At 41.1% G+C, this 23,083-nt stretch overlaps 1 protein-coding gene across 9 annotated transcripts in view; it reads left to right on the forward strand.

Annotated features, from left to right (window-relative positions):
* LOC130931032 (ryanodine receptor 3-like) overlaps nt 1-23,083 on the forward strand; it is a 201,207-nt gene that overhangs the window by 166,784 nt on the left and 11,340 nt on the right. For 8 of the 9 annotated variants that reach the window (XM_057859484.1, XM_057859486.1, XM_057859485.1 and 5 more), the window contains 15 exons: nt 218-298; nt 401-489; nt 578-706; nt 788-892; nt 4,874-4,955; nt 5,038-6,356; nt 7,565-7,623; nt 12,693-12,864; nt 12,938-13,024; nt 13,102-13,299; nt 16,192-16,322; nt 16,402-16,444; nt 16,953-17,080; nt 17,153-17,213; nt 17,282-17,428. In XM_057859484.1, the coding sequence (XP_057715467.1) occupies nt 218-298; nt 401-489; nt 578-706; nt 788-892; nt 4,874-4,955; nt 5,038-6,356; nt 7,565-7,623; nt 12,693-12,864; nt 12,938-13,024; nt 13,102-13,299; nt 16,192-16,322; nt 16,402-16,444; nt 16,953-17,080; nt 17,153-17,213; nt 17,282-17,428 (2,831 nt within the window). Of the gene's footprint in view, nt 1-217; nt 490-577; nt 707-787; nt 893-4,873; nt 4,956-5,037; nt 6,357-7,564; nt 7,624-12,692; nt 12,865-12,937; nt 13,025-13,101; nt 13,300-16,191; nt 16,323-16,401; nt 16,445-16,952; nt 17,081-17,152; nt 17,214-17,281; nt 17,429-23,083 lie in introns of all 9 variants that reach the window. The other variant, XM_057859483.1, reaches the window with a different exon arrangement.

A 23,083-nucleotide genomic window follows, 5' to 3' on the forward strand; every position in this document is an offset into this window, starting at 1 on the left:
ATATTATCCGATATCAGATTAAACATCTCGCATCGGCCGACATCAGGGGCTACCCGACAATTACGGACAACTCTATTTATTAATCCTGTAATTAATATTTTTGTTGAAGTGGAGATGCAAATATTGAACTATCTAGTGTAAAAAACAGCTTGATAAATATATGATAGCCTTCCTATCGATATTGCTTGTCGTAACAAGCAGTTTGTTGTCTCTGCAGGTTCCAAAGTGCTTCAGAATGACGAGTTTACTAAAGATCTTTTCAGGTTTCTGCAGCTTCTGTGTGAAGGACACAACAACGGTATGCTGAGACACTTCAACCAAGTTCTTATCATTGATGAACATGAAATGCTGCAATTGCTACCTCTGTTGCTAAACGCTACTGTCTATGAATCATCTGCAGATTTCCAGAACTTTCTAAGAACACAGACGGGAAACACAACTACCGTTAACATCATTATTAGCACTGTCGACTACTTGCTCAGACTGCAGGTGTGAACTTCTGCTCTGCACGTCCAGTATAGTGTCTTTGATATTGTTGTTTCCCATGTCTGATTTGCATTTCTATTTCCCATGATAGGAATCCATCAGTGATTTTTACTGGTACTACTCTGGAAAGGATGTCATTGATGAAGCAGGTCAGAGAAACTTCTCCAAAGCGCTGGCAGTCGCAAAGCAGGTCTTCAACTCTTTGACAGAGTACATACAGGTGCAGCAGCATTTCAACACAATGGTTTTGCCATATCTGAGGTGCAATATGTTGATATTTGATCTGTGGTATTTACTCTAGGGTCCATGTATAGGCAACCAACAGAGTTTGGCTCACAGCAGATTGTGGGATGCAGTTGTGGGCTTCTTGCACGTTTTTGCAAACATGCAGATGAAGTTATCTCAGGTACAGAATGCTGACGGCATCATAGACTTTACTGTCAACAAGGGTGGCAAGCTTGAATTTATATGTACTTAGCCCCAAATACCAAGAAGCCAGCAAACATGACTTGTTATAACTTCAAATAAATCTAAAAGGCCCAGGAAATGTAGCGATTGTTTTTTTCTTGTCGGGTTTTTTTCATGATCAAATCATTTGACTGCTTTGCATAAAATGATTGGAAAGTGGAATTGCATATTTTCATTTTAGTTGGAGCATGCAGTTGCGCAGCAGGAAGCATAAATAGGCATTTATTGCCAACAGAGAAGGAGCAGGCAGAAGCCAAGCCTGCCCCTTTTCAAAACTGATAGTTACCTCGTCAAAACACTAGTTGTCCGATAATGACTTTTGACAGATATTGTCTAACTCCTAAAATCCCATACCTATATCAAACCGATACCGATATATGCGGTCTTTTACTTACCGTATTATAACTTACTGTAATGTGATGCTTTAAATGTCACAACTTTAAGGTTTTCCAGATAAAACATTCTCTGAGAAATACGACAACAACTTCAATCGAAGTGCACCACTATATTTATTGTTGAAACCAAAATAGTACGCACATCAATTTTTGGGTATCAAGTGCCAACAAGAAAGCACTTATTCTGTCCTCAGTGACAAATCGACAGAGAGCCAACAAATCGGGCTCAAAGTCAGACACTGGAGTAATGTTGTATTGGCTTGACAGTGGTCATCTTTTGCTTGACAAAAGCACTGATACTTTTTTTTTGTAAAACTAAAAACAACAAAACATTGTATCGATACTATGAAATAAAGGCCCGAATATAGCAAAGTATACACCACGTGCAGAGGTGGATAGTAACTCATTACATGAATCACTTTTTGAGAAAAATGTACTTGTTTCACTGAGCCGTACGTTTGACTTTTACATGAGTAGATTTGTGAAAAAGAAACGCTACTCTTACTCCGCTACTTTGGCGTAGTACAGATGATTCATCGACAGACGATGACGTGAACAGAAAGTGCTGGAACTTTTCAAAGCTGATTAAACCTAAGAGCCAGCAGGAGGCGTCAAAACACCAGATTCGCAGGCAGGCAATAAGTGGTCATGAAAGCACGGCCAAAAACAGATCACGAAAAAACGATGTCAATACTATCCGATATCATTTTTTTTTTAAAAATGCTTTTATCGGCCGATTATATAGGACAAGTCTTATTTTTAGCATAAGTCTCATTTTTAGCATTGCTTGATCTATTTGATAATACAGGTTGATTCAAAAAGCACTTGCCAAAATCATCCCGCATATATTCAGTTTAAAATCATTGAAATACACTGACTTAGCGGTCATTTGATACAGGAATTATCATTTTTTAACTGGGCGTCAATTTCATTTCGTCTTTGTCGGAAAATCACTTGTTTATTTAGGCTCAAAATGGCGACTCCTCAGCAGGAGCCGTTTTGTGTGCTTGAGTTTGGTTGTATCCGTAAGCGCAAATTTTCATATCGGCTTGATGTTGTCCGTGCCGCTGGCGGTGGTCACTTTGACCACTTGTAAAGCATGAAATACAAAGTTGAAAGTAGATACAATACTTGTACCCAGCTAGTTAGGGTTTGAAATATAGCACAATGGTTTTGGCACATTCTTTTTGAATTACCCTGTATAGCTTTGCTTACTTAAGTCTCATAGTGTGTTTGGGTCCAAATTGACCCGTTTTGAGGTCTGTGTATGCAAAAATCAGTGGTTCTTTTTACATACTCCAACTCAGGTTAAGTGTTAAATCACAGATCAAATTTGATCCATTTGCAAGGATATGGGCAAGTTTGTAAGACAATACAAGGCTTACATATTGAAGATAGATCCTGAGTGAGGAAGACAAAAGGTGAAATGGTTCACATTATGAAAGGGTTAGCCTGTTTGAAACGGTATCTCGGACTTATGGTTTCCTATATGCATGATGATGTCAAATCACTTGGACTGCCGTAAGTTGATTTTGGAGAATAACATAAACACTGGTTCTGACACTCTAGGCCAGGGGTCTGCACATAATACAGTGGGGCAAATAAGTATTTAGTCAACCACCAATTGTGCAAGTTCTCCTACTTGAAAAGATTAGAGAGGCCTGTAATTGTCAACATGGGTACACCTCAACCGTGAGCGACAGAAGGCGGGGAAAAAAACTGAAAATCACATTGATTTTTAGAAATTTATTTCCAAATTAGAGTGGAAAATAAGTATTTGGTCACCTACAAACAAGCAAGATTTCTGGCTGTCATAGAGGTCTAACTTCTTCTAACGAGGCTCCACTCGTTACCTGTATTAATGGCACCTGTCTTAACTCATTATCGGTATAAAAAACACCTGTCCACAACCTCAGTCAGTCACACTCCAAACTCCAATATGGCCAAGACCAAAGAGCTGTCGAAGGACACCGGAGACAAAATTGTAGACCTGCACCAGGCTGGGAAGACTGAATCTGCAATAGGTAAAACGCTTGGTGTAACGAAATCAACTGTGGGAGCAATTATTAGAAAACGGAAGACATACAAGACCACTGATAATCTCTCTCGATCTTGGGCTCCATGCAAGATCTCACCCAGTGGCGTCAAAATGATAACAAGAACGGTGAGCAAAAATCCCAGATCCACACGGGGGGGGGGCTAGTGAATGACCTACAGAGAGCTGGCACCACAGTAACAAAGGCTACTATCAGTAACACAATGCGCCACCAGGGACTCAAATCCTGCAATGCCAGACGTGTCCACCTGCTGTAGCCAGTACACGTCCAGGCCCGTCTGCGGTTCGCTAGAGAGCATTTGGATGATCCAGAAGAGGACTGGGAGAATGTGTTAAGGTCAGATGAAAGCAAAATAGAACTTTTTGGTAGAAACTATGGTTCGCGTGTTTGGAGGAAAAAGAATACTGAATTGCATCCGAAGAACACCATACTCACTGTGAAGCATGAGGGTGCATGCTTTGGGGCTGTTTTTCTGCAAAGGGACCAGGACGACTGATCTGTGTAAAGGAAAGAATGAATGGGGCCATATATCGAGAGATTTTGAGTGAAAATCTCCTTCCGTCAACAAGGGCATTGAAGATGAGACGTGGCTGGGTCTTTCAGCATGACAATGATCCCAAACACACAGCCAGGCCAACAAAGGAGTGGCTTCGTAAGAAGCATTTCAAGGTCCTGGAGTGGCCTAGCCAGTCTCCAGATCTCAACCTGATAGAAAATCTGCAGAGGGAGTTGAAAGTCCGTGTTACCCAACGACAACCCCAAAACATCACTGATCCAGAGGAGATCTGCATGGAGGAATGGGCCAAAATACCAGCAACAGTGTGTGAAAAGCTTATGAAGAGTTATAGAAAACGTTTGGCCTCCGTTATTGCCAACAAAGGGTACATAACAAAGTATTGAGATGAACTTTTGGTATTGACCAAATACTTATTTTCCACCACGATTTGCAAATTTCTGTTTTTTTCCCCCACATTCTGTCTCTCGTGGTTGAGGTTTACCCATGTTGACAATTACAGGCCTCTCTAATATTTTCAAGTGGGAGAACTTGCACAATTAGTGGTTGACTTAATACTTATTTGCCCCACTGTACATGTACAACATACGCTGTGCTACATTGTGCTTCTCCGCTCAGAGCAGGGGTCTGCAACCCTGGTCCTCGAGAGCCGCTAGCCAGCTTGTTTTCCACGTCGCCCCCCTTTAACCCTAACCCTGAATCAAATCATCAGGATCGTTATCAGGCTCCTGCTGATGAGCTGATCATTGTGCGTTAAAAGGAGGAGGGTGACGTGGAAAACGAGCTGGCTCTCGAGGACCAGGGTTGCAGAGCCCTGCTCTGGGCGGAGGATATCTAGAAGCACAATGTAGCACAGCGTATGTTGTATATGTAGTTATGTGTATGGTGAGACGACAATACACAGTACTGTAGTTCAATGAAACTGTCTGACTACTGCTTTCACCTACGAACAGGACTCCAGTCAAATTGAATTGTTAAAGGAACTGCTGGATTTACAGAAGGACATGATAGTCATGATGCTGTCGCTTCTTGAAGGTAAAGTCTTTGAGATCTGTCACAAGAGCATGCATTTCCAAAATCGTCGTCTTGTCGATGTGACAAATATCTGCTATCACAGGAAATGTTGTCAACGGGACCATCGGTAAACAAATGGTGGACACTTTGGTGGAGTCGTCCAGCAATGTAGAAATGATCCTCAAGTTCTTTGACATGTTCCTCAAGCTGAAGGATCTGACCACCTCGGACTGTTTCAAGATTTATGACGCCGAAAGCAAAGGTGTCATCTCCAAGAAGGATTTCCAGAAATCCATGGAGAACCAGAAGCAATATTCCCAGTCGGAGATCGAGTTTCTCCTGTCTTGCGCCGAGGCCGACGAGAACGACATGTTCAACTACGTGCAGTTCGTGGAGAGGTTCCACGAGCCCGCTAAGGACATCGGCTTTAACGTGGCCGTTCTGCTAACAAATCTCTCGGAGCACATGCCGCACGACGCTCGCCTCTCGACGTTCCGGGACCTGGCCGAGAGCGTCCTCAGCTACTTCGAACCCTACTTGGGTCGTATCGAAATCATGGGCGGAGCCAAGCGCATCGAACGGGTGTACTTCGAAATAAGCGAGTCCAGTCGAACCCAGTGGGAGAAGCCTCAGGTGAAGGAGTCCAAACGACAGTTCATTTTCGATGTGGTCAACGAAGGCGGAGAAAGCGAAAAAATGGAGCTATTCGTAAACTTCTGCGAGGATACCATTTTCGAGATGCAACTGGCGTCTCAGATTTCAGAGCCCGACCCGCTAGAACTCCAGGAGGAAGACGACGAAGCTGACGACCAGAGCGTGGCTGAGAACCAAGAGGAGGAAGAAGAGGAGAATGGGATGTTGGAGTCTTCGTCAGCCTTTACCGTCGCTTGTATCTCCGTGAGGAAGAACATCTGTCACTTTGGCCAACTGCTCACTCTCAAGAGCATGAAACGGCAGTACAGAAAATTCCGGAAGATGAGTACGAAGGAGACGGCGCAAGGCTTCTTCGCTTTCTTTTGGATGATCGTCACTGGCCTCCTTCATTTTATCTATAGTTTCATCTGGGGTTTCTTCCATATTTTCTGGACTACCATGTTTGGGGGTGGCCTCGTCGAAGGGGCTAAGAATATAAAGGTCACGGACATTCTGGGGAACATGCCGGATCCCACTCAGTTCGGGATACACGGAGATGTGTTAGAGACAGAGAAGATGGAAGCGCGTGAGGCGTCGGCATTGACCGAGATGGGTCACATGGCTCAGGGGGAAGTGGCTGAGGCGGACCTGATGGCCGAGTTGCTCAACATCCAGCCTAAAAAGGAGGGCAAACATGGAGCAGAACCTGGCTTAGGTGATGTGTCTGAGGTGGTCGTGGGGGGCGATGCTCCCTCCATAGCGAGTGCGGTCAAGCAAAAGAAGGCTCAGGTCAGTCCAAAGTTGAATACAATCTGGAACTAAAAAAAAAAAAAACAAATTGCGATGAAAGCTTTGATGTGACGATCGGTATATCGGGCCAATTCCTGTTCATTTTGCGTTTACATCCTGTTCATATTGGGTCACTTTCTGCTGATGGGGGGGGGGGTCCCTCCCGCTTGATTTGGGGGCATAACGGGGTGACTTCCTGTAGATTTTTGGCTGTGCCAATGTAGATATTTGCAAGTCCGGACTGGAAATCCTCAGGAGTTACATTACCTACAGTTTGCTGAAAAAGTGCCATATCAAATTGTTACTGGTCCTGGAGTTTTTGTGAAAAGGCACATTTTTTTAAAATTCAGGAAAAACGTAGAGTTGGACCGGAATTTACCCAAAGCCTAACCCTAATCATTCCATTCATTTCAATAGCACAAAAATTTCTATTCACCCCTGTTAATTTCCAACGCAAGTGACCCGATATCAACTGGAAGTGATCCCGAAATGAATGCCTGAAAAACAACAGGAAGTGACCCCGGAATGCCTCAAAATCAACAGAAAGTGACCCAATATTTACAGCAAATCCAAGATGCCTCAGATAAACAGGAAGTGACCCGATATCCCAACCTTCACAGCAAAGCTACATCCCCATATTTCCAGAATTTGCATGATCTAGATATGTTTCCCATTAGGTCTTAACTCAAAAGGATATCATTTTCGCGGTGTTCACCCTTCGAGCTTACACTGTGATACACTTTGTTATTAAATGTGTGATGTTTTTATATGGCTACAATTAGTGGATTTTACAGTATATTTGGATGGACTCATTGTTTAACGTTTCTATGATTTTGAGGTCGTTCATGACTTATATAGCACATCGTTACTGTGGCCACCCACAGACATTCACACATCAGTGGATGTTAAGATATTTTAAATTAATACGGTTTGTAGCTTCTGTACGCTGGTAGTAAAATATGCTCCATAATTGGATAAATACTGTAGATGCTTTCATCTGTATCCTGTTCATATAACACTAGGAGCATTGATGAAAAATAGTAAAAACATGAAGAGGAGGGGTGACCAAATTATGCTACGGTAATAAATCTACTATATACGTATATTATTATATACTGGAACAGCTAAGTTTACATTTGTAGAAAGAGTGTAATTACTGACTTACCATGTAAAGAGCCCTTGTTGAGATCTATTAATCTGTTTTACAGATGGCTGCGAAAAAAAAGGCATCAAACGGAGACTACAAATCAGATTCTGAGAAAGCAGAGTGAGTTTTCTGTGCACTGTATTCTAGATGCATTTATTTTGACGTGCTAGTCTGCCACACGCTTTTCTAGAATGGAACTCAACTTTATTGACACTGCATATGAGTACAGAGCAATGAAATGTGCTTTTACAAGTGTGGTACCTCTACTTACAATCACTATTAATTGGTTCTGGAAGTAGTTACGTAAACTGAAAAATCCATGAATAGCGAATGCGTTTTCCATGTACATGGCCTAATCCGTTCCAAGCCCCACAAAATTCAGATATAAAGCATTTATGAAGCATTTTTATGCTGTATAAAAGCAACTTATGCTTTTACACAGCATAAAAATTCATCAAAACATGTAACAAACGCATGTTACGCTACTCGCCTCACCATGTCCAACAAGACCAGTCCCTCTATTACAGGGGTCCCCAACCTATTCCACTAAGGCACACTGTGGGTGCAGGATTTCATTCTTACCAAACAAGATGACAACACTTTTTCCCCAATCTGGTGTTTTACAAGTGCAATCAGTTGATTGCAGTCAGGTGTGGCTTGTTTTAGCAGAAGCCTCATTGGTTCAACTGTCTCTGCTGGATCGGCTGGAACAAAAACCAGGACCCACAGTGTGCCTTGAGGACTGGGTTGAAAACCCCTGCTCTATTAAACTTCTCCTTGCGAGGTGGGTAGTAAATGCGTTAAATTATTAAATTATTATTAAATTACTTCGTTACATTTACTTGAGTAACGTTTTGGAAAAAAAAAACATGTACTTCTAGGTTCATACCGCAGGTCTTAATGCACAAGTCCGATTTTTCTTCATATCTGCTTTTAAGGCGTGCCCGTTCAGACTGCGTTTTTCCATTGCCCCCATAAATGTAGGACTTACTCGCAGTGCAACACATGCTGAGCAAACTGACCCGCATGCGCATAGAAGCATCAAAACACATTCTGGCTCTACGTCATTCTAGGGTGATCATATTTTGATATCCAAAAAGAGGACACAAATAACAGACATACAGTACTGTAATTAATCCCCGTTTAGTCTTGTATTAAAATTTTATATGGATTGATAAAACACGTGCATGACGCACACACATACAGAGGTGTGAAAAAGTCTGAACATTTTGGAATTTCTCACATTTTTGGTGGTAAATGGTGTTATACTTATATAGCGCTTTTCCACCTTTCAAGGCGCTCAAAGCGCTTTACACGATCTCGCCATCCACCTACTGGTGACGAAGCACCAGGATCAATGTGGGGTTCAGTGTCTTGCTCAAGAACACTTAGACGAGTTCATCAGGGAGGAGACTTGAACCCACAGCCTCTGGGTTGGGGGACAACTACTCTACCAGTGAGCCACGCCACCCCGCATTTTTGCATAAAATCCCCATCAAATGTGATCTCATCTTTGTCGAAATCACATAAATGAAAAAACAGTGTCTTCTTTAACGAAAACCACCCGAACATTTATAGGCTTTCATATCTTAATGAGGTAAGTATGCAAACAATGACAGAAGGGGGGAAAAACACGTAGGTGAACCATCACATTTAATATTTTGTGCCCTCCCCCCCTTTGACAGCAATAACTTCAACCAGATGCTTCCTTTAGCTGCAGATCAGTCTGGCACATCCCATCAATCAGGACTAATCTTGGCCCATTCTTCTCTACAAAACTGCTATAGTTCAGTCAGATTCCTGGGATGTCTCGCATGAATTGCTGTCTTTAGGTCATGCCACAGCATCTCAATGGGATTCAAATCTGGACTTTGACTTGGCCACTACAGAACATGTATTTTGTTCTGAAGTTGATTTATTACTGGTTTTTTTTTTTTTTTTTTTAAATCATCGTTATGTTGCAGAATGCATCCTGATTTGGCTTCAACTGTTTGCCTCAGGTTATCCTGCAAAACATCCTGATAAACTTTAGGAAGTTGTCCAGGCCCTGAGGTAGCGAAACAGCCCCAAATCGTGATGCTTCTTTCACCATGCTTCGCGGTGGGGATGAGGTGTTGGTGACCTGTTCCATTTTTCCTCCACACATGATGTTGTGTGTTACTCCCAAACAATTCAACTTTTCATCAGTCCACAAAATATTTTGCCAAAACTTCTGTGGAGTGTCCAAGAGCCTTTTTGCGAACATTAAACGAGCAACAATGTTGTTTTTTTGTTTTAGACAGCAGTGGCTTCCTCCGTGAAGTCCTCCCATTGACACCATTCTTGGCCATAGTTTTACATGTAATTGATGTGTGCACAGATATATTGGACTGTGCCAACGATTTCAGTATGTCTTGAGCAGACACGCAAGGGTTCTTATTTTTTACCTCTCTGAGTATTCTGCGCTGAACTCTTGGCATCATCGTTGGTGGATGGCCACTCTTTGGGAAAGGAGCAACAGTGGCAAACTCTCTCCATTTGTAGACAACTTCTCTGACTGTCGACTGATGAACATCTACTTTTAGAGATGGTTTTGTAGCCTTTCCCAGCATAATACAAATCAGCAATCCTTGATTGCAGGTCTTCAGACAGCTCTTTTGACTGAGCCATGATGCACATCAGACAATGAGTCTCATCAAGACAATTCTTACCAAGTGTGTGTTTTATATTGGGCAGGGCAGCTTTAAACTACTCATTAGTGATTGGGTACACACCTGACTTAAAATATTTGGTAAAAATTGGTTTCTCTTTATGTCTCCTTAGGCAGAGCGTTCACTTACTTATTTTCCCCCCTTCTGTCATTGTTAGAATGCTATATCCATTTAAATATGGAAACCTAGAAAATGTTTGGGTGGTTTTAGTTAAAGCAGACACTGTATTTTCATCTATGTGATTTTGACAAAGATCAGATCTCATTTGATGGTGATTTTATGCAGAAATGTGACAAATTTCAAAAGGTTCATACCACTGTACAGACTGTTTGCCCAGACACTCTGCCATAAAAGCAATATTGAAATATTGCTCATTTGGCGCACAGAAAGAAAACTGAGCATTTTTGAGCTGACCCACCCCCCCATTTTCGTTATGACTGTTGGCAAGCCGCCTCTTCCCTAAATTTCGAGTTCAAGCTCGGATTTTAACCACATGCGAAAGTGACCTAGATGGGATTTGAAATGGTCCACTTTTATGTGACTTATCCCATTCAGACAGTCAATTGAATGCCTCACTTGAGTCGGAAAAACCCGAAAAAATTGGAATTGTGCGTTAAAACCTGCTGTATGAACATAGTCTCAGAGTAGTTTTACTAAGCCATACTTTTAACTCATTCGCTCCCAGAACCGTATAAATACGTTCTATTTCCAAATGCTTCAGTGTCCCGATTACGTATTTATACGTCTTTTGCGGTTTTTTTTATAAGAAGCATATATTGCTTCCGCTCTAATTGAGAAACAAAGAACAAGGCTCCAAACCAATTTTAAAGCAATAAAACTGGCCACTGGAGGGCAGTAGCGCATTTTGGACGACCAGGCAAGCCGATTCATCAGCAGTGAACGGCCGGCCAGCATTGTTAGAGCGCTGGCGGAGGAGCCCAGGCGGCGCTCCGACCGGACAAAACAACGAGAGGACGCCTGGGACGCCAGGCGCTGGACGATCGTGCAAAACGAGTGAAACCCCCCGTGGAGGGACTCGCCAAGCAGACCCCGCAGAAATGCAAAAATAATCCATCTTTGTGAGACAGACAACGATGAGGGAAAAGTTTACACGGCTGACATGGCGACAACGGCGTCATCTCGGCGACAAACCGTCATCTCTCAGTAGTCATGTGTGAATAAATTGCTACTTTGCTATCAAAAGCTCTATTTGGCTGGTTGTTAATGTTATTTTGTAAAAGGAAAACATTATTCAGATGTTTGGGATGTAACTAATGCAAAAAATAGCTTTGCTAAAGTCAAAGTTATGTTTGAAATGTATGCGTTTACAAAAAGCTCATTTTCTCCGTTTTTTCATCAGAAATGGGAAAATTGCTCAAACTAAGCTATTTTCTAATGCTGATTTCTAAAGAATGGAACAAGATACGAACTTACTTTTTTTTTCTGCTGAAAGAAGAGAGTCTAATCTTTCTTTTGGTGGGTTCAAAGTTTATATCGCAATAGAACAGAATTTTCTGTGGGCCTTGCAAAATCAGTCAAAATCCAGAAAAAACGGCCGGGAGCGAAGGGCCTTGCTCTGGTGAAAATGGCTGGGAGTGAAAGAGTTAAGTAGATTTGTGAAGAATAAACACTCCTCTTATGTCTCTACTTTGGGCTACACTAGTCGTTACATTTTTTTCCTCTTTATTCTACATATTAGATTTTCCTTTTTTTCGTGTGCCAGAGTTAGGGTTTGGGGTTAGCCAAAGGTGGCTCAACCAGTTTCACCAATGAGCCGTCGCGACAAAAATGACATGAGTCCATTATACCAATCTTGTGGCATCTTTAAAGCACCGTGAAAAAGGAAGTATTTGCCATAGCTGTCAACATGACTCAAAAGCATGGATTTTAATCCCTTTCTCAGTTTTAATTTGGCACCGATGTACCATGGAAAACCGGAGATATGATCTTTTTAGTTTCATAATAGGAAATATGTTTTCTCCACTACAGGGCACTCAGGCTCTCTGCTCAAATCATGCTTAATTTAATTTTATTTATTTTTTTCTCTCGCAGAATTAAATTGTTGTTATTGTTGTTGTTGTTGTTTTTTTGTTGTTGTATTTCTATGGCTTAATGTAGTTATATGTTATAGTACAGTACAGTATAATAATAACAGTTTATGTACATAACTTTGTGCTGAGGGAAAAAAATATTTGTTTCGAAACACAAAACAAACATCTTCAGCTGTTCCTCACAATGTTACTCATTTCTTGAGTATTCTTTTCACCAAATACTTTTTTACTTGTACTTGAGTACATTATTTAAATGACTATTTGAGTGATATTAAGGGGGTTTAACGTTGACAAGTAGAGGTACCACTGTATTATAAATGTACTATGTATGTTATTAATAGTTTATTGTACAGGCTATAGGTATGGTTAGCAATATGAAAGGTTATCAATGAGGACTGTATATGACAGGCTATAGATATGAGTGCTAATGGAATGTTTGGTGGTGTAGCTCTGATGATGGCGAGAAGAAGGACCACGACAAAGCTAAAGATGAAGCCCCTCCTGAACTTTCATTGGAGAAGAAGGCCCCCAGGAAAAGACTGGGCATTAAGAAAGAACCACCTGAGGCTTTCACGGCCAGCTTCTTCGCTGGCTTGGAAATATACCAGACTAAAATGCTGGTCAGATGATACGTCATTCAACTCATCTAGTTTGTTGCCGAGTTTTTGATATTTTGCTTCATGTATGTCACAGAATTACCTGGCCAGAAATTTCTACAACCTGCGATTTTTGGCCCTGTTTGTCGCGTTTGCAATTAACTTCATTCTTCTCTTCTATAAAGTGGGTTGAGTTCAATGCATGTCACATCAAAATGTCTGTAGAAATCCATTCAACAAATATTTTCTTCATATTATGAGGTGACTGGGGATAATGCTGAGGATGAGGACCCGTGGAATGGTCGAAGGAGAACGAGAGAGGAAGAGGAAGAAGACGACTCTCTTGAATATTTTATACTACAGGAGAGTACAGGTTACATGGCGCCAACGCTTCGCTGTCTAGCAATACTGCACACTATTATATCTTTTTTGTGTGTAGTGGGATACTACTACCTGAAGGTACGAGCATACATCCCCGGCGAACAATTACGCAGTGCTAACATAAATACTTTTTACTTTATGGACGAAAGTATTGGGCTCACTAAAATTCAACTGGAAGGCATTTCAGAGTTATGCATCATTATTTTAAAAAACTGTGAGAAAATACTAAAATGGCCCGTTTTCAAAAGTTTACTTCTCAAAGCTTTTCCAATTTTGGAATGGATTGGGGATGGTGTGGCTCAGTGGTAGTGTCGTCGTTCCCCAACCCAGAGGGTGTAGGTTCCATTCTCCCCCGTGATGAACTCGTGTCTTTGAGCAAAATACTGAACCTCACTCACGTTGCTCCTGGTCCTGTGTCACCAGTAGGTAGGTGAGGATACAGTCTAAAGCACTTTGAGGGCGTTGAAGGTGGAAAAGCGCTATACAAGTGTAGCACCATTTACCAATGATTGCCATTTATTTGTTATGGTGATAAAGCTGCCGATTCCTAGACTTAAAAAGCCTTTGGGTTGTCTTGCAGTACATGAATTTCATCTGTCCGGTGTGGCTCATTGCTATAGTCAAGGGCCACATTTATGGCTTATTAGATCTCATGTGGACCGAACTAGTTTATTTTTGGCCAAATATATAGGGATGTACCCAATCCGATCACGTGATCGGAAATTGGGCCGATCGGCCCATTTTTCGGAGGATCGGAATCGGGTGAAAAGGATAGTTTTTAATAATCAAAAAAATATATTATGCTGGATAGTCTCCCCAGTGTTAACAGCCAATTGACATTCTACTAGAGCTGAAACGAGTACTCGAGCAACTCGAGTAACTCGAGTTTAAAAACTGATCCGAATAATTTTATTCACCTCGAGTAATCGTTTATTTTGACAGCTCTAAGCATCACGTTTTGCTCGGACTACTTTTAATGCGGGACAACGCGCTGTCACGTGCGGAGAGGAAGAAGGGAAAAAAAAACTTACTGGAGCCGACAGCCGCCACAAACGACGCCGACATTGCTAAATACTAGCCCGCACGAGGCTACATTGTTACAGGTAGCGTCTTATGCGTCTCATAGACATCACATGTAAGTTGAACTAGATGCAAAATGACAGACACGGCCGCGTCTGGGCAGCGTTCGTAAACAGCCGCCATCTTAAAGCAGTAGAGCGCTAAGCGCTAATAAAGAGCGCTAAGCGCTAATAAATAAGATTAACGTTACTGTCGCTACTAGCTCACGTAACGTTAGCCCTGCGGAGGGCTAGGTTTCAATTAATTATGACCACTGTCGATGCGTAGCTAACGTGTCTTACATACAGGCTTTAACATAACATAGCATTGTGGAATGATGAGGGTGTAAAATAAAAACTTAATCATGCTAACTCTCAATTTTAGCTCAGTAGTCATTGCTGGATAAAACACCAAGTAGCACTGGTCCCTAATGTGCTCCAATACAGCCTGTATCATACATTTATTTTGAACACTGCAAAAACTCAAAATCCTATCAGGACTTACAGTTTAGACTAACTTAAAACTTAACTAGAACTTAAAAACGGCTTGACACAAAGAGAAATTCAATTGAAACACGTGGGAAAAAATCCTAACTTTTAAGTGATGTGTGTTATCAAGCGTAACAGCATTTTTAGGTAAGATATATACATATATATATATATATATATATATATATATAGATATAGATTTTTTTTTTTATTTATTTAAATAAGATCTAAAAGTTGTTTTGAGTGAAAGCAGTGAATTAGTCTTTTTTTTAAAATTCTAGTTACATCAGAGATGCAATTGTTGGCTGTTTTCAACAATATACATCGAAAATAAAGACATTGATTGAAAATGGTTCAAGATTAGATGAAATGTCTTGTTTTCTCATGTATCTTTATAATTGCTCTTCACCAAAAAATATATTTGTTTTATCCGATTACTCGATTAATCGATAGAATTTTCAGTCGATTACTCGATTACTAAAATATTCGATAGCTGCAGCCCTACATTCTACAGTACGGTACTGCCACCTTGCTTGTGTACAATTATATGCAGGGCTCTCAAGATATCCTGTGTGCGTGTGTGTGTAGTGGTTTGTGTGTGGGGGGGGGGTTGCAAGTGGAATTTAATGGGTGACTCAAGCAGCGTGATAGCAAACATTTCACAAATATTATTGACGTTTTTGTCAAGGAGGGCGGAGGGATGGTGGCTCTATCTCTGAACAGGTTTCAAGATCCGCGCAGCTAAAGACATGCCTCACTGAAATAAGGTCAACAACTTCAGAGTTGCAACACATCCAAAATCATACAAACCGAAAAATACCATGATAATTCCATTCTCTCATATTTCATTTTTCATTTCAAAACATTGTAAAGCAGGCCATTATTTGTTTTCCGATTTTTGACGTGAAAACGAGAAATGAAATGAGTCGTTTTCCGATTTTGGATTCTATAACATATATGGAATGAACGAATGATACATTTAGGAACTACAGCTGTACCTCCCTATTTTGACACTAGCGATGATGTCGTCATGAGAATTGTGGATTGTTTTGACAGTAAAGTTCAATTTTGACCTTGACGCCAATTGGTACTTTCAAATCTTTTCATAGCTCACTGGTTATTTGACTGCTCTTCAATGATATGCAAACTTTTGATTGGGGCCAAGTAGGTACTTTCCTGATTTAAAAATGACCCCCCCCCCCCCCCCCCCCCACACACACACACACTTTGACCAATGCCGATGCCTTATTTGATGACATCTTGTGAGAAAATCTCAGATTTTCCCCAGAAAATCCGCCCACAGTACTTTTGTCCTTAAGGTGTACTTAATTGTACTGAATGTATGGCGTAATGGAACAATCTGTAATAGAGACAATTAGAACAACAAGTAAGAATATCTCAATATAATTCTTGTCTATGTAAGGTTCCTCTGGTGGTTTTTAAGCGTGAAAAGGAGATAGCCAGGAAGTTGGAGTTTGCTGGACTCTACATCACAGAGCAGCCGTCAGATGACGACATAAAAGGACAGTGGGACAGGCTGGTTATTAATACGCCGTATGTTGCGTTGCTTCTTCACATGGTTGCTTTACCTTTTCCAAAAAAGTAATAACATTTTTACCTTGTGTTTTGCCAGGTCCTTCCCCAACAACTATTGGGATAAATTTGTCAAACGAAAGGTAAGGGATTTAACTATTGCACATCCTGAAAGCAGCAAAACAATGTCTCCAGCTCAGATGTCTATTGAAAATAAATGCAGCTGACACATCAGTTAAGACAGTGGGGTGGGGAGGGGGGTGGTTATAACAGAGTCAAAAGTGTTACAGAGCAGTCTCGGATAGCTGGATCTGTTAGTTAGTTTTTATTTCCCGCGCTACCTCATCGCGAGAATAGACCCTCTGCTAAGCAACACAAATGAAAGTCATCAGCGGTGGCTCAAATTCCGATTTGGGAGACTTGAGACGGCAGCCACATTCTGGAAACACGTGCACAGATGGCTTTTAAAACCACATACAATGTGACCTAAATCGGATTAAAAATGGTGGACTGCCGTTCAGACCGTAAAGTTAATGCCTCACTCGAGTTGCAAAATTGGGATTTGTGCACTACTGTTAGACCTGCGGTATGAACCTAGCCTTAGGCTGCCAGTCTGAACAAGGCCTTATAGACTTCTCTGTTCTTCCTTAGGTCATCAAGAAGTACGGAGACCTATATGGAGCCGAGAGGATTGCAGAGCTCCTGGGTTTGGACAAAAGTGCTCTGGATTTTAATCCGACAGAGGAAGCTGTCACCAAAGATGCTTCGTTGGTGTCCTGGTAAAAAGATGAGACGATTAACTTCACCAATCCAATGAAAGTATAGTGACTACTCTTTTTGTCCGTCGCCAGGTTGAGCTCCATCGATACAATGTACCATATCTGGAAGATGGGGGTAGTGTTTACAGACAATGTAAGTATGGATGAGGAAATGGATAATAGATTCAATAATTCAGGACTTCAAATGTCTTTCCACAACAGTCATTTCTGTACCTGGTGTGGTACACGACAATGTCAATTCTGGGCCACTACAACAACTTCTTCTTTGCTGCACATTTGCTGGACATCGCCATGGGATTCAAGACACTCCGCACCATCTTATCCTCTGTCACCCATAACGGCAAACAGGTGAGGTCCAGCGTGCGTGGAACTGTGACGGGATAACCTCTTCATTTGAGACCAAGGACCATAGACTTCACCATCAGTTGATAAGATGGCTCCCGCACACAGTAGGGGGCCGACCCAGGCAGAACTTTGAGTTGGCTTTCACTGTGATAAACAAACGCTGCTGGATTTAGGTGGATACAGGACGAAGGTTTTACTGCATACAAGCAGGCAGGAGTGTCTTGAGTGATTTGGTCGAGGATTCAAGGTCATTATTATATTAAATAGCACCATGCGTGCACTTTGAAACGTGAAAAAAAATCAATTGATAAAATTAGGCTTGAAATATTTACGTAATATGAACGATAACTGCCCGGTTTTTGCTTTTAACCCAGAATCTTGACAGTTTTACGTTCATATCCGTAGAAATTGCACGATTTAAGCATTTATTTACAAGAATTTCCAACTTAAACTCTTTTTTTTTTTTTTTTTTTTTTTTTTTTTTTTTTTTTTTTTTTTTTGTGACGGCCACCATGTTGGATTTTGTAAAAATATTTCAGTTGCTATTTCTGGCAAAAACTTATATGATATTGTGGTGACCCTTTATTATGTAACATAATTCACCCACGGAACTTGTGTGTGCATTTGGCCGAGCGCGTTACCGGCTACGTCACAGTCTCGTGACACAGACACTTAAGAGCCGCGTGCGTTCCGGCTGAGTTGAGAGTTCACAGAGAGCAGCATAGTTACAGCGGCTGGACACAGCAATTCAAGCTAACAAGACTCTCAACATTTCATACCGCCACAATATGTTAAATATTGCTATTGATCCTGAAAATATCGGTAATTATCTCTGCATTTGGTGATTGTTGTTGTTAAACTTGTATTAAAAATAATTAATCAGGATTTATTATAGAACGACTTTGATTTTTTGGGGATGCAGCTGCTCTTGGAGACTCGTATATGCCTAATGGAGGTACCTGTTTTGGTATTAGGTCACGAGTGGCTTTGGTTTTGAAAATATTTGAATGTTTATTTTTTTTAAATAGATCCCCTACGGAGCCCTGTCAACTGATAAGTAAGTGATAAGGAAGTATTCACCAAATTTGAAATCACACACCTATTTGCACGCAACGGGCTTCCGTAGCCACAGGTACTATGGGAAATGTTGTTTTGTTAGCATTATAGTCCGTGGTTAGCAGTACATTGGCTAACATGAGTGGGGTTTCAACGTGGAGCAATGAGAAAAAGGTCCCCCAAAAACAGCGAACTACGGAACTTCTGGTGTGAATACTCCCTAAAGCATAGTTCACCAGAGAATAGTGTCCATACTGGTCATCACCATTTGGCTAGTTACAAATAGAGGTGTGACAATGTATCGAGAAAGGTGATATATCGCGATACTTTGTAGCCCAAAAAGGGTATCGATATGTTCCCACCAAGGATTGATAGGTCGTTTAAAAAAAAAAAAAAAAAAAAAGGGAACCAACAAGTAGCTACCAAACTATTCCATTACAATTGTGTCCACGTTAGCTCGCTATCCGTGGTGCATTTTGACTGGATTGAAAGTCTGTCACCAGTCTTACCAGTCTTGTTTTTCGGTCACTTACTGTTGATTTTGAGGATTAACAGGTCACTTCCTGTTGATTTTGAGCCACTTACCATTCATTTTGGGACATTCTTGAGTCACTTCCTGATTCTGTAACCCATAATCAACAGGAAGTGACCCGTAAATGCCCCAAAGGAAAAGAAAGTGGCCAAAAAACAACTGGAAATGACGTTAAATGCGCCAAAATGAACTCATTGCCTGCCTGCCACTGACGGCCATAGAGGTCCAATCCGTTTGAAAAAGGAGGGATGGCAGTGAATGAACATTCATCACTGCCATCCCTCCCACTTCAACTGGATTCCAATTCACAGAAGAATGAAAATACCTTGCTTTTCTGTTTATTACTTGTTTGTAGAATGATTTCCAGACCAATGAATCGAGAATTGTTGTATCGTCACGTCGCAGTTCATGCATCACGAATCGTATCGTGAGCAGAGGTGGGTAGAGTAGCCAAAAATTTTACTGAAGTAAGAGTAGAGTCACTTCAACATAATATTACTTAAGTAAGCGTATTCATCCAAATATGCTCTCAAGTACAGTGCAGGTCAAAAGTATTGGCACCCCTGCAATTGGGTCAGATAATGCTCAATTTCTCCCAGAAAATGATTGAAATTTCAAATGCTTTGGTAGCAACATCTTCATTTATTTTGCTTGCAGTGAAAAAAACACAAAAGAGATTGGGGGGTTGGGGGGGGGGGGGGGGTCATCATTTTACACAAAACTCATAAAATGGGCCGGACAAAAATATAGGCAACCTTTGAAAAATCATGTGATGCTTCTCTAATTTGTGTCATTAATAGCACCTATTACTTACCTGTGGCGCATAACAGGTGGTGGCAATAACTAAATCACACTTTCAGCCAGTTAAAATGGGATTCAAGTTGACTCAATCTGTGTCCTTGTATGAACCACATTGAGCATGGAGAAAAGAAAGAAGACCAAAAAACTGTCTGAGGACTTGAGAAGCAAAATTGTGAGGAAGCATGGGCAATTCCAAGGCTACAAGTCTATCTCCAAAGACCTGAATGTTCCTGTGTCTACTGTGCGCAGTGTCATCAATAAGTGTAAAGCCCACGGCAATGTGGCTAACCTCCCTAGATGTGGACGGAAAAGAAAAACTGACGAGAGATTTCAACGAAAGATTGTGCGGATGGTGGATAAAGAACCTTGACTAACATCCAAACAAGTTCAAGCTGTCCCACAGTCCAACGGTATAACGGTGTCAACCCGTACTGTCCGTCGTCGTCTGAAAGAAAAGGGACTCTCTATGGTAGGATACCCAGGTAGACCCAACTTCTGACCCAAAGACATAAAAAAAGCCAAAACTTACCTGAGAATGCCAAAAATGTTTTGGAAGAATGTTCTCTGGTCAAATGAGACAAAAGTAGAGCTTTTTGGGAAACGGTATCAACATAGACTTTACAGGGGAAAAAAATGAAGCCTTCAAAGAAAACAACACTGTCCCCACAGTCAAACATGGCAGAGGTTCCTTGATGTTTTGGGGTTGATTTGCTACCTTTGGCACTGAACTGCTTGACCGTGCGCATGGCATTATGATGTCTGAAGACTACCAACATATTATGCAGCATAATATAGGGCCCAGTGTGAAAAAAGTTGGGTCTTACTCAGAGGTCATGGGTCTTCCAGCAGGACAATGACTCCAACGCACTAGAAAATGGTTTGAGAAAAAGCACTGGAGACTTCTAAAGTGGCCAACAATGAGTCCAGACCTGAATCCCATAGAAGGCCTGTGGAGAGATCTGAAAATGGCACTCTTCAAATCTCAGAGACCTGGAGCAGTTGGCCAAAGAAGAATGATCTAAAATTCCAGCAGAGCATTGTAAGAAACCGGAAGCGGTTGTTCTCAGTTATTTTGTCTAAAGGTTGTGCTACCAAGCATTAGGTTGAGGGTGCCAAAACTTTAGTATGGCACATTTCTGTGTAAAATGATAATGATTTCATTTTTTTCCCCCATTGCAAGCAACATAAATGAAGATATTACTACTTAAGCATTTGTAATTGCAATCATTTTCTGGAAGAAATTGAACATTATCTGACAGAACTGCAGGGGTGCCAATACTTTTGGCCAGCACTGTACATGTCAAAAATTATTTGGCAAAAAGAATACTCAAGTAATGAGTAACATTGTGAGTAACTGCTTACGATATTTAATTATTATTTTTTTTTTTAATTTAAGCAATATGTAGCGCCTCTATTAGGAGAGGGTGATGTGGGTTACTGGACCAGTACTAGGTTCGGGGAGTGGTACTTAATCTAGTTTTGTCCTGTCTTCTGACAGGTCAGGTTTTCTAATTAAAGTGATTATTCTATTTTGTTTAGTTTTAAAGCAAAATCACAAAATTGAGCACCGTTCAATTTGTTACACTTCAAATAATATTGGAAGGCACTTAGGAAGTTCAAAATTCTTAAAACAAAGCTCAACATTCAAAATGAAAAATAGAACAATTAAGCTTGTCCGTTAATTGTCCTCCAAAGATCCAATGGGTTTGTGGTGTGTAGGAAAACACCATTCAGTTCAATCCATCCAAAAGGAAAAAAATAATCCAACTCATACAGCATCTTAGGTTGTGACGGTACCTCGTTGTTCAGAAGGGAAAATTCTGCTCTTGGGTTAGCTCGCCACTCGGCTCTTACCGAGAATCCTGTTGTCCTTCTTGACGTCGTCGTCGTTCTTCAATTGGGTGGTCTGAGTTTCGGGAGAAACTCTGGATTTTCCCAAGGGGGAAAAAAAACTGGCCTGATATCAGGCAACGAGAAATAAAATGTAGGCATTTGTGCAACAAAAAATACTTTTAACTCAGTCTAGCTGTTAGGAAGGCCGCATTTCGAGACCTAAAATGGCAGCTCGAACGTAGCCGTTAGTCGACCGTTTTTCCATAATACGGCACATTTTTCACATCCAATGAATTTAAGTCACAATATAAAATACATCATCACTTTTTCATTAAAATAAAATACTAACAATGACACATCCAATATAATTCAACGTTTCATAGTATAAGGGGCAGTTTACATGGCGACTGCAACCCAAAGACGCAATGACTGAGTTGCGGACTCGCCTCGCGTGCATATGGTGTCGGCGAAGACGCAAAATTCTGAATCCTGCCTCGAAAGTGGAAGAATTGGATTGCGGGGGAATGAGGGGGGGCTTGCTTCGCATGCATATCAAAGGCTACTGCCGCGCCGGACCCGCGATGATAACGTCAGCACTCGTACACGTCACATTGGGCGTGTGCAGTGGTGCTATTTAGCATTAAAAACAGCAAATGGCGGAACGCCGGCTTTGATTTACTGTTTTAATAATATTTTTACATTTAAATATGTTGAATGTTTCCATTTTTTTTACCTTTTGGAGCAAAAGGAAAATGCCACTGCTTCGAATGGGCGGGCATGTTTTCTTCCGGGCTGAGGAGCCCCGTGGGGTCAAAGTGCATCATTCGCTGTCACCTTGTAAATCTGCACTGGCCCCTAGGGCCTGGCATGAATACTACATCGTTTTCATGCGGAATTGCGAAATTGTTCGAATGGAAACGAAACCATGTAGATGCACATTTGGAATTTTTGGTCTTCTCGGAGAGTCACCATGTAAACGGCCCCTAAGTTGTGGCAGCTGAATGTGCCGATTGCATGGTAGCTCTGCTAAAACTAACTTCTCAAATTAAGCATTTTAACAAAATAAAACTCACCAAAACGCATCCAGTTAAAGTTTTGAGCCTTCTAAAGGGTCACACCACTCTTGTAGTGAGGCTCAGGATCGGCGTTTTGGGAGAAAAAATTGTTTAATTCGTCTCTTCATTAGCGGTAGCTCGTAGCCAACTGCTATGCATTCCCATCAGTCTCTTGTCTGAGACTCGTGGGTAGGGGAGGGGCTCTCTCAGTCTTGGAAGAAAAAAAACAACAACTTTATTTGTGAAAGCAAAAATTCTTAACTTATTGAATATTTATAAAAGTTATAAATATTTAGAAAATTACCATTTTTATCAATTTTAATATGCAAATGACTCACTTGTTTGGTGTTTTATTTATTACTTATTTGCTCAAATTTTAAT

The sequence above is a fragment of the Corythoichthys intestinalis genome, chromosome 15 (genome assembly GCF_030265065.1).
Source record: "Corythoichthys intestinalis isolate RoL2023-P3 chromosome 15, ASM3026506v1, whole genome shotgun sequence".
NCBI classification, from domain to species: domain Eukaryota; kingdom Metazoa; phylum Chordata; class Actinopteri; order Syngnathiformes; family Syngnathidae; genus Corythoichthys; species Corythoichthys intestinalis.